Raw genomic sequence first — 11,591 nt, forward strand, 5'->3', positions numbered from 1 at the left:
ACAGACAAAAACTGATGTTAAAAGGCCTAAGGTGAAAATTATATGTAACAACCCCCGCACGCACACACCCCTGTGCTTCTGTTGCTGTTCCTTCTAAACAGTCCACTGACTCCAGCTAGATGGGGACTTGCAGGTAAACAAAGGAAAAAGTTCATGAACCTTTGCAGCATGCTCAGTAGGGCATCTCCAAAGGTGGGGGCCAATTCCACTCCCAATATAAGGAACAAAGGTGGCAAACTCTTCTTTTAGTTCAGCCATACCCAGAGGGTGACAGCCACACCACAGGGGAGGTGAAGATCTTTGGCCTGAAGGCCGATAATCATAGGCCTGATTTTACTAACTGCAGCAAGAAGATAACCACAAGAAGAAGGGTACCAGCCAATTTCCAAGAACTGGTTCAGCTCAGAGCAGTGTGGGGACATTAACGCCAAATCAGTAGTGTATGTTTTAAATGCACAGGGTTTGGGGCCTGTGAACCATTTGGTACTGAAGAAATCTGTACGTTTGATATTAATTTTGTTGTTGTTGTTTGCAAAGTATTTGCTGTGCTGATGTAATGATAAGATTGTGTTTAGATTTATAAGGAGTCTCAGTTAACCCTCAGATTGTCCCCTTTTGAACCTAATGATTGTTTTAGTTTGAGCAGCTTTACTACACTGTGGTGTCTTTATTCCAAACGGGAGCAATTCAGGTTATGGGCGTCCACGACTGTCCAAATGTGCATATTTATCTCATGTGTTGTTATCACGGATGAGAGTTCCGCTGTCAAACCAGACTGAACCCGCTCACTCTTCCTGCAGTAATATGGAATTATAGTGGGTACTTGTGTAACCAAAGTTTGGTAGGTTACATGTACGGTACAGAAGGGAATGACCGTGTTGTGGTTATAAAGTGAACTCTGTGTAATACCCAGTCTTGGCAGCTCAGGTTACCCACAGCGGACAGTTATTGTGCTGTAGATGGGAGTGAGTGGCTGGAAGGGTTTTAAGTAGAATGTATGTCTCTATCTCCCAACAAGAGGGCTACAGGGAGTGACCCTCACAAATGACAGCAGCTGAGAACCAGCCCAAAGCCCATGAGGGACAGAGCAGCTGACCGGGGACATCCCAGGAGGGAGCCAGGAAAAGCACCATGCCAGGGAGGAATCACCTGAGAAGGACCAACTGGTGGACCCAGTATCCCTGTCACCCAGAGCTGTCTGGGGCTTATGACTTTGCATTAGGAAAGAAGAGGGAGGCTGTAGTCAGTTAAGTAGGGAGGTTGTTGCTCTGTGGGGTTTGCAGAGAGTGGCAGAAGAGGGCACCGGAGAGGTTTGTTGGGGAAAGTTCACTGGCGCTAAACACAACCAGGAGCACTGAAGACTCACCACCGGACTGGAACTCTGCCCAGGACTCGTGAACTCTGAGTGTAGACACAGTGCTTGTCATCTACCCTGTAATATTGTGGTACCACTGGGCCTGTGGGGCCTCGTGTTGCATCTAACCGTTTTACTGCTCCCCCTGTATTCTCCCCTGTTGTTTTTCTACCTTCATTGCTCTGTAAATATGTATTTACCTTTCCTATGTTCATTGTACTATTCTGGTGTGTGTGCGTTTACACCGCAGCAGTTTGGAACAGGTGCCTCTAGGTTGGAAGGGAGTTACCCCGGTGTGCTCCAGTGTGAGCCTGTTCTTGGCCAGAGCCGCTCTGAAGAGCAGACTCCATCTCAGCCATGAGGGCTCTATAGTTACATATTAATACCCACAATATACTTGCTAATGCAGAAGAGAAGGTTACTCACCTTGCAGTAACCGAGGTTCTTCGAAATGTGTGTCCCTGTGGGTGCTCCACTCCACCCGGCGCCGTTGATCGGAGATCTTCAGTAGCAGTGCCTGGTCGGGACGCACGTGCTCAGCTGCTGTCTTGTGGCTTCATTAGGGTCTGCCTGAGCGTGCACATCCCGCACCCCCTTCTCTACCGTAGAGTTGTCTGATTAGTACTCCAAAGTAGAGGGGAGGAGGGTGGGTAGTGGAGCATCCACAGGGACACACATCTCAAAGAACCTCAGTTACTGCAAGGTGAGTAACCTTCTCTTCTTCTTCGAGTGCTGTCCCTGTGGGTGGTTGGCTTCTGTGCATAGGGAGTGTGATCGTGCTCCCCCCAGCCTGTTGATGTAGAACATACATGCTATATTGTCCGTGAGGATCCGAATGGACTTGTTCCTTACGATGGGGAAAAGTGAAGGCAGGCGTATCTGACTGCTCTGAGCTCGAGAAAATGTATGTGTAGATGCGTCTCTGATAGGGACCAGTGGCCCTGTGTTGTGTGTTCCCCTAGGTGCGCTCCCTCAGGGGCCATGCAGACGTCATCTTGGTGCAAGAATTGCTGCTGCTCCATGGGCTGTGGTCCTGCGGAGCGCAAAGTGTGAGCGGAAGCCCACATTGACTTTTGTTTTGCATTCGCATGCGCCATGGGCCATTTATAGGCACCCTGACCGGGGTCCGCGTCTGCTGCGGGGGTGATGGGCAGGCTTGGTGCCAAAGTTCTTGTCGGTACCGGGTCTATCTTCAGTGCCAATGGGACCGGTGCCAAGGAGAGCTTCCCACTGTGGGAAGGCGGGTCCCTGCTTTTGCGCCCCTGTGAGCCGCAGCTGAGGTGCTGGGGCAGTCGGAATCGCCTCCTTTTGGCGCTGTCAGCACCGACGGTAAAGATCTCGCAGGAGACCCTTTACCCTTTTGAAAGTCTCTGTGCGGAGACATTGGGGTTTCCTGCCTCTTCGCTTGAGAGGGTGAAGCCACGTTCCCAATCGGTTCCTACCTCGCAGGGGAGTGTGAGGGAGAGGGTTTACTTCTGCCCGTCTCCATAGGCGGCTGCAGAGATTTCTCCATCAGGAGCATTTTTAGCTGCAAGTCCCTGTTATGACACAATGAATTCACTTGGCAGGAACGTGTGTCTCACCGAGGCACTTCACACACCATGAGTGTCCATCAGACCACAGCATAGATTCCTTACAGGAATCATATTTCTTAAAGCCTGGGGACCCCGGCATCATTGAAGTATGATGGCCGGGGAGAGAGTCTCAACAGGAGACAAACGTGAGGAAAAAAAAGTTTGTCTGTCTTTTTTTGAAACCAACGAACTATTCTAAAGGAAGGGAGAGAACTGGGATATTTTTGTCTAACTAATTCTATTTCTTTCTACTTATTTCCTTCAGAGACCAGGGAAGAGGTTGAGCACTGCCCCAAATACCATCTTCAGCTGAGGACGGTTGAGAAGGAACTGAGGGGGGTGTGGGACGCGTGCGCTCAGGCAGACCCTAACAACGCCGCGAGACAGCAGCCGAGCGCGTGTGTCCCAACCAGGCACTGCTACCGAAGATCTCCGATCAATGGTGCCGGGATGCACCGTCACCTGGAGTGGAGCACCCACAGGAACAGCACTTGAAGAAGAAGTAAGGATGCCCAGCAGTGCCTTGTGCCTTCCCAAAATGCAGAGAGCAGCTAAACTTAAATGTCTGAAACCCAAGAGATAAAAAATAATGGCGCACAGCACCCCTGCCATGCAACCTTAATTCTGCCTCGTGGGGCTGGCAATAGATGCTAGGAATGGTTCAGGCAGGATGGTACCATAATACACAGACATAGAATCATCGGACCAGAAGGGACCTTGAGAGGTCATCTAATCCAGTCCCCTGCACTCATGGCAGGACTAAGTATTATCTAGACCATCCCTGGCAGGAGTTTGTCTAATCTGCTCTTAAAAATCTCCAATGATGGAGGCTCCACGACTTCCCTAGGCAATTCATTCCAGTGCTTAACCACGCTGACAGTTAGGAAGTTTTTCCTAATGTCCAACCTAAACCTCCTTTGCTGCAATCCCCATGAGGGAGGGCTATGAGAAGGTACCATTGCTTGTGTTGTGTTTCTTGGATTTAGATTCCAGCATCTATCTGCCTGCACTTCCACGGCCTTCGCTGCGTTCAGAGTAGCTGTAGTGACTGGTGGAGGGATTCATTCGAACAGGCTGTCACAGCTGTCACTGCGATAGGAGGAGGGGAATCACGTATGTCTCATTTCAGTGCTGAGGTCTGTAGGCTGTGTCAGTAGAAGGGCACAGAGGTGTCTTCTTGCCATGGGGATTGTCAGCAGTCTGGTGTTTGCTGCACCCGACCTAAACCTCCTGTCATGGTCACAGAACTAGCTACACCTGTCCCCTGGCTGGTCTCTCTGGCAGCACCTTCAGGGGTCAGGCCTCCTGCCTTTACCTGTCCTGGGGTGGGGGGCTAATTCCTCAACTCTCCCACTCTTATACCAGGCCCTGGGCTACAGGACCCAGTGCATCAACTACTCTTACCCTGTGGGTGCCAGACATGAGCCAAAATCAATCCCAGCTGGTAACATCAGTTTGGGGAGGATCAGCCATCGTTTGTTCCCAGGTGTGCTCAAAAATGTAATCATCACAACTTAATCTCGCCTGACTTTTTATTGATGTTTGTGCATCTCATTAACCACTTGCTCTAATGACCTCAGATTTAGCCCGCTAACCCCACCCCAGACTGCAGTGTGTCACAACAATTTCAAGACAGTCTGAGTAAGCGTGTGGATTTTAGAGGCCTATGGAAAAAACAGCTGGTAAACAGTGAACTAGAACCAGCTGTAACCAGAGCAGAGCTATTACCCCACCATAATGAGAAAAATCATGTGTCCTCTGACAATGAACCCTCTGACTCCACTCATTACCCTGCTGAAGGCATCAAAGCATTAGAACAAGTTACTGACCTGCCACCTGTAATTCTAATACAGCTTCTTCATAAGTGACACTGGACTGAAAACGACACTTGTACGGTCCCTCGTCAGAGGGTTGGATGTTGCGTATTCTCAGGGAAACACTCCCACTGGTGATGTCGTCTTTCAAGAACTCAGTTCTTTGTTGATATTCTGCCATCTGCTCTTCATACTGATCCTGTCCATCCTTATACAGGTGCACAACTGCAGAGTATTTGGATTGGAACCACCTCACCTCCATGTTCTCAGCGCTCATCCTAGGGGAGAGGTGGCAGGGCAGGACGGCCTCCCCACCTAGGGAGGCAATGACTGGGTGGTCAGGTCCAGTCACTGTGAACTGTGCTGTGAAATGTACAATGAAAAATGGAAATTAAATCGGTAAGGGGCTGGGGGTGGCTTTAATTCAGCAGTAAAACTCACAGTAAGAGAACACCCTGCATTAGAAGCAAACACCCCATACCCATGCAGTGCCCTAGACATGTCTCTGAGTGCAGAGAGTCACAAGCTTTGGGTAACTGTACCTCTGACTCCCTCTATGGTCTGCTCAAGGAATGTCCCCTTAGGTCTCAGGCCTCCAGCCATCACCTCTCCCTGGGCAGGGACCCACATCCCGCTCACTGGGGTTTCAAGGCTTGCAGCTCCCTGTGATTCACTGTGGTTTTCCCAGCAGGCCTGACCAAAGACCAGCATCTGCGCTTTGCTTTCACTCCCAGGGCTATGAACAGCGTGTGCCAGCAGTTACCAGCAACCAAACAGCTCTTCCAAAGCAGAGAACTTTGAAGGACAAAAGCCTGACAGAGAAAACTTACCATAAACCAATAAGAGGTCTGAACATGTTACATTTATACCGAAGGATTCTCATCCGGCACATGGGACTCTCTGATAGGTTCCAAAGTCCTTCAAACCTTCTCTAAGGGTTTTTCCTCTTGAGTAACAGATCCTGTCAGTTTGTAGCCCAAGATCCCAGGCCTCTGGTCTGTTTAAATCAAGGGGTTTTCACCAAATATCTTTGTTCTCTTTGGCTTCTGGGACCTGGTCTGAACTAGTTTGTGCAATTCTCCTTAGGGGTGGCACTTCTCTGCAGCTGTTACCTGTCCCAGCAGTAATTACCCCCATGGGTTGTAGCTCCTGGAGGAGATGGGGTAACCCTCCCCAATGGAATAGATTACAATCCTGAGCCCACAGAGGTACATATAACATGTACAGGTGCCATTTATACAGGGGATACAAAAAGAACCTTCATAAAATTAATTAAATAAACCCCAAAATACCACTTGTGGTTGCAATACCTGTCACACAGAGTACACATGTCAGTGTTATACATTGTCCCTATTATCTCTGAATAGGGCTCAAAACTTCTCACGGGCACCCCGGGCACAATGGATATTGGGGGCTTGATTCTCTGATACACAAAGGACTTTTTGTGCCACTCCGTCATGGGGCCTTCCCCAACTGCTGCAGGGATGGTGAGGCGCATACAAGACAAAAAGATATGAAAATAGATCATCACTACGCAGGCAAAGTCAGAGGCCAGATAATGGAGAGGGAGAAGGAGGCAAATAGAAAAGTGCAGGAAGCAGAGAAGCAGCCATTATGGAATTGCAGGGGGGTCTTGGTGAAGAGACTCAGCATCAGGAGAGACAGAGAGAGCAGGTTAAATTAGCAGGATGGAAACCACAGCAAGAGAGAACCAAAATGCCCAAGTTGCTGTGGAGGCAGCCCCAGGGCTGGAGTGGGTCACTATTATCCCTGAGGGAACAGAATGAAGAAGCTGGCAAATTTCACATCCCTCCTTGTGACAGGAGATTTAGCTCTGAGCCCTGATCAGATGTGCCTAGAGCAGCATGAATGATTTGAGGGTTGTTACTTCATAGCTGAAGAGACAGGGATTCATGATTTGTTTGTGGCCGAAGAGTCTGATCTGTGACTTATACAGACTGCCAGTGCAGTGTACAGGAATGGGTAGTGTCCCTTTAAATAGTTTGTGAGCCCTGTCGTGGTGCTCCTGTGATCTGTATTCTAGAAGCTGCCAGAAACCAGCCAGAGCAGTAGGGTGGATGTAGGGTCAAGGCCTGACAAGCTGGTGTATAGATCTTAACCATGGTCAGGGGACCCAGCTGTGCCCTGTGGTTTCTCCAGGTTGCTGGTTGTTGTGTAAAGAGCAAAGACACACCAGGCGTGTTGAACAGACGCTGTTTACAAGACAAGGCAGTAATGCGAGACGGACGGTGATGACCAGCAATAGCAACAGCAGCAAACCCAGCGAGGAGGCCGGAGCTCCTACCTGATGCCAGCCGGTGAACCTGTAGAGCGAGGCAGAGAGCAACGTAGCCGGACAGATAGGAGCTCACTGTGGAGCTGGGGGAGAACGAGGGAACCTTCCCCGTCATCGTAGCTTGGTCTGGGGAACGGGAGAAATAACAAACCAGACGGTGAGTGAGTGTGATGCAGTGACAGTGCCATGGGGCAGTGGGGAGGAGGTAACAAGCCTCACTGTTGCCTAACGTACATCAGAAGGGAAGGGATTTCCCCCACAGTCCTCGTCTGCCCTGGCTCTGAGGAGGGTTAGATGTTGCTGTGATTAAAACCCAGACCTGCCAGAAGCCAGTCCATACCACGGCTGAGACCTGCGGAGCTCTCTGCTCTATTTAGACTGTGTAAGGACCTGGGGAGCAGTGTGGAAAATAGGCTCCGCAGGAAGTACCGCCCACGAGCCCCAGAGTGACAGTACCCTGCAGGCCTCTGATTGGCCAGGTGCCCCTACTTAACTCCAGGGCTTGCCCCAGGAAGATGTCTGGACAACTACCCAAATCTTTGTGTGTTACTGTGCTGGACTTTGCCTTGTCTCCTAATCTCTGACCCTGAATCCTGCCTCTTGATTCTAACCTGGTACTACCTCTGGTATCTGACTCTGACCCGGTCTCTTGTTTACAGACCCTGGCCTTGTGATTCCTCTAACTCTGGCTCAATGACTCCCATCCCAGGTGGGGAGACCTCAGCCCAGCTGTGACCTCTAGGCAAGACTGCCTAAGCCCTGGTCCTTTACACCTGGGCAGGGCAGGTCTCTCACTATTGGTGTGTCCAGCTCTCAGCACAATGGGGCCCCATCTTGGCTGGGGCATTTAGATGCTACCATAGAATGGGCCATATTAGGGAAAACAAGCCAGTTCAGGCAAAGCCTTTGAGTAGGGTATGAATGGCCACTGATCGCTGTGGGGGAAAGTGGCCCCATCTCCCAGCCACACCTCTCCTAGGTGAGAGGTTTCTGGGGATCTCCCTATGAGCAGATCAGTCGCTGACCCAAGTGATTTTATGTGTCAGTGACCCACCTTCATTGCCTCCAGCATTGGTGCAAATGTCAAAGGAATTCTGATCAGGGTCACCACATCTCTGTGACCCCTGGGATCTGCACCATTTAAATCACTCTCAAGGTACGTCTACACTGCAGCTGGGAGTGAGCTTCCCCGTGCTCGTAGACAGACATGCTAGCTCTCCTTGAGCTAGGACGCTAAAAATAGCGGAGTAACGGGGTAGCCCACCCCAGGCGGCAGTTCGGGCTTCCTGCCTGAGAACAAACCTACCTGGACTCCTGGGGTACGTACCCGGGTGGCTAGCCCGTGCTGCCCCGGCTACACTGCTAGTTTTAGCGTATGAACTTGAGCACAGCTAGGACGTGTCTATCTACCCACATTGGGAAGCTCAGTCCCAGCTGCAGTGTAGACGTTCCCTTAGAGACAGAGAGAGCTTTAGATAAATGTTAGTGTCACTCATGGCTCACGCTTCAAGCAGCTGGGCAGCCCCTGCCAGGGTGTGCAGTGGTGTCAAGTCCTCCCAGGAACCAGGCTGTGCCTGTAACTTCCCCTAGACTGGGACGGCCACCGTGTTACCCACAGAGCAGCCAGCACTGGCCAGGAAGGGAGCCTGACCAGGGCTCCAGGGCACAGACTCGCGGCCTCCCCGTGTGGCTCCCACTGACAGAGCTCTGGGGGGAGGTGAAGCACCCCCTGCCCTGGCAGACACCTGTAATATGGGCAGCAGCGGTAACAGCATCTGCCCTCCCTCGGGGCAATGGCCCTGCAGACTGGGGTGGGGCTGGGAGGGATTCACTGAATCTGGACCAAGGGTTTTCTCTTCTTGTCTTTCACCCCCTCCCTCTGGAACTTCAGTTCAGTGACAATAACAAAGGGGAGGAGGGGGGAGAGAAACACACACACACACCTGTCACAAAGGAAGCCCAGCTCTGTGCCAGCGTCCCAGTCTGTGTTCAGATGCAGAGAAATCTCTGAATTTGCAGGGACATTCCCACAGCCAGGTTGACATTCAGAGTCAGGAGGTGCCGGTTTCTCCCTGAGAATCCCTTCAGTGAGGCCCATCGGTGCTAACGGCCCATCTGAAGGGACCTCAGTGCTGTGTGTCCGGAAATCTCAGACAGAGCCGTGCAGCTGGGGATCCAGGGCCCGGAGCTTCCCTCCCGGCTGAATCCCGGAGAGAAGCTTTGAATCAGAAAGTCGGGAAGGTTCCACAAAATTCTACAAAGCTCTAGAACGTTCTAGGAGGTTAGTAACAAATGAGCCACATAAGGAAAACCTGAAACATTTTACTTCAAACCTTCGATTTTTCCTTTTATCGCTAACAACAAAAACAGCCCCCGAGCCCGGCGCCCCCCAGCCTGGCACCCCAGGGAGTTGCCCAGGTTACGTGCCCGTAAATCCGGCCCTGGTCCCCATGTCACTTACCGAGGCTGCACACGGGGTCCTGAAGCCAGAGGGTTTGAGACCCGACCCGCCATCGACAGGGCCAAGCCCCCTTCGTGCCCACCCCTGCCCCTGGCCTCAAACTTGAAAGTACCAAAGTAGGGAAAGTTGAAGTCCCGGTCTGTGTGTCCCGGGCTGGTTGGGGCGGAGCAAATTCCTCTGAAAAAAACAGCCCCACCCCAGGGCTCAGAGCTCCCCGGGTTGGGAGCCAGTGTCGGGGTGTCAATGCCCCCCCGTTGCTGTTCCTGCCCCCCAGGGATCGCTGGGTTCTCTGTAATTCCCCCGCCCAGCCCCGTCCCCACAGCCCTGTCGAAAAAGCATACCCCCCCCCGTCCTGAGTGGAGGCAGAATGAGGAAGGCGGGGGGAGGATGCTGCGGGGGGAGGGGAGCTGAAATCCGGAGTGACTAAGTGGGACTGGGGTGGGAACCAGGAGCGGATCAATGGGGAGGGGCAGAGGGGGGGTGACTCAGGAACTTCCCGGCTGTAGCTGGCTCGGCTCCTGCAGGCGCTCAGGGGGGCAGAGCCGGGGCGGGGGGGTCAGGGAGGGCAGCAGCAGCTCTGGGACTCGCAGCACCCCCCCCCCCCCCCGGAGCAGAGCTGGGGCGAGGAGGGGCCCTTGGTGCAAAGTCACTTTCCTGCCCGGCCCCAGCCCTTTCCCCGGGTCTCTCCCCTCCGCTGCAGGCTCCCGCTCAGGGGCTGGTGTCGGCAGAGCCCGGGGCTGCCCCAGGGGCTGGTTCCAGCCCCCGGCGTGTGTCCCCCCCGCGGGAGCGCCATGGCCAAGTCTGAGGGTCGGTGAAAGCTGCGGGGGGCTCAGGGCTGGAGGCGGCGGGTCCGTCACTGTTACGCTGTCACCAGCAGCCCGGGGAGGAGGAGGGGGAGTCCCTGGGCGTGGGGCCAAGGGGCTGGATTCTCCTAAATCACAGGAGTTCCCCTCCCCCCAGCCCCGCCCCTTCCCAAACAGGGAACAGGAGCGGGGGGGGGGGGGGAGCAGAGCCCAGATCTGGGGCCGTGTCCTTGCTGCTCAGCGCAGATGCTCCCAGCCACCGGCACCCCCTGCAACCCCCAATCCGGGCAGCTGACGCTGGCCGGTGTGTCAGGAACTGCTTCCCATCGGAATCTGCTACCAGTAGCAAAAAAACCGAAACTCACTTGGAGGATGGATCCTCAGTGTTTGCAGTAGCAGTCCCCTCGGTGCCTGTTTCTGCCTCTAGTTATGTGCACTGTTGTCTCCCACAAGGCTCCCACACACTATCTCCTGCCCAGTCCCTAGCACGAACCCTGAACCTGGGGAAGCTAGGTGCTCCTCCGCTTAGCTCGCCTGCAGGGTCTGATCCAGCAGGTCTGCTCAGAGGCCAACCATCAGATCCAGTCTCAGACAAAGTCTGGCCAGAGGAGGATGTGCCTTCCCAATAGTTAGAGCACTCACCTCAATATGAAGAGACCCAGGTTCACTGCCCCCCTGTGTGAGGGAGAGAAAGGACTTGCACTGGGGTCTCCCACACCTCTTAGGAGAGCTCTCTAATAATTTCAGAATAGTAGCTGTGTTAGTTATCATGTGCCAGCAATGCCCCTCTGCCATGTACATTGGCCAAACCGGACAGTCTCTACGCAAAAGAATAAATGGACACAAATCAGACGTCAAGAATTGTAACATTCAAAAAGCAGTCAGAGAACACTTCAATCTCTCTGGTCACTCGATCTCAGACCTAAAAGTCGCAATTCTTCAACAAAAAAATTTCAAAAGCAGACTCCAACGAGAGACTGCTGAATTAGAATTAATTTGCAAACTGGACACCATTACATTAGGCTTGAATAAAGACTGGGAGTGCATGGGTCATTACACAAAGTAAAACTATTTCCCCAGGTTTATTTCCCCCCCCCCCCCACACACACACACAAACACTGTTCCTCACACGTTCTTGTCAACTGCTAGAAATGGTCCACCTCGATTATCACTACAAAAGGTTTTTTTTCCTGGATCGCAGCCCTTTCCCCACCTGGGCTCCAGTGCTGAAGTCTCACCCCCCACCCCCTTCCTGGCTCCCGGCTTCCCCTGTATGAAATATGGAGCAA

The 11,591-nt window shown here is 52.6% G+C and overlaps 1 protein-coding gene across 6 annotated transcripts in view; it reads right to left on the minus strand.

Annotated features, from left to right (window-relative positions):
* LOC125621552 (butyrophilin subfamily 1 member A1) overlaps nucleotides 1–11,360 on the minus strand; it is a 49,296-nt gene extending 37,936 nt beyond the window's left edge. Inside the window, exons 1-4 of one of the 6 annotated variants that reach the window (XM_075119827.1) lie at nucleotides 10,945–11,360; nucleotides 8,982–9,238; nucleotides 7,048–7,164; nucleotides 4,758–5,105 (exon numbers count right to left, since the gene is read on the minus strand). In XM_075119827.1, coding sequence (XP_074975928.1) covers nucleotides 4,758–5,105; nucleotides 7,048–7,153 — 454 coding nt within the window. In that variant the 5' untranslated portion in view covers nucleotides 7,154–7,164; nucleotides 8,982–9,238; nucleotides 10,945–11,360. Of the gene's footprint in view, nucleotides 1–4,757; nucleotides 5,106–7,047; nucleotides 7,165–8,981; nucleotides 9,313–9,499; nucleotides 9,590–10,944 lie in introns of those variants that run through there. The other 5 variants (XM_075119825.1, XM_075119828.1, XM_075119826.1 and 2 more) reach the window with 5 other exon arrangements.
* Between the last annotated feature and the right edge of the window lie 231 nt (nucleotides 11,361–11,591).

This window comes from Caretta caretta, chromosome 14, assembly GCF_965140235.1.
Source record: "Caretta caretta isolate rCarCar2 chromosome 14, rCarCar1.hap1, whole genome shotgun sequence".
NCBI lineage: Eukaryota > Metazoa > Chordata > Testudines > Cheloniidae > Caretta > Caretta caretta.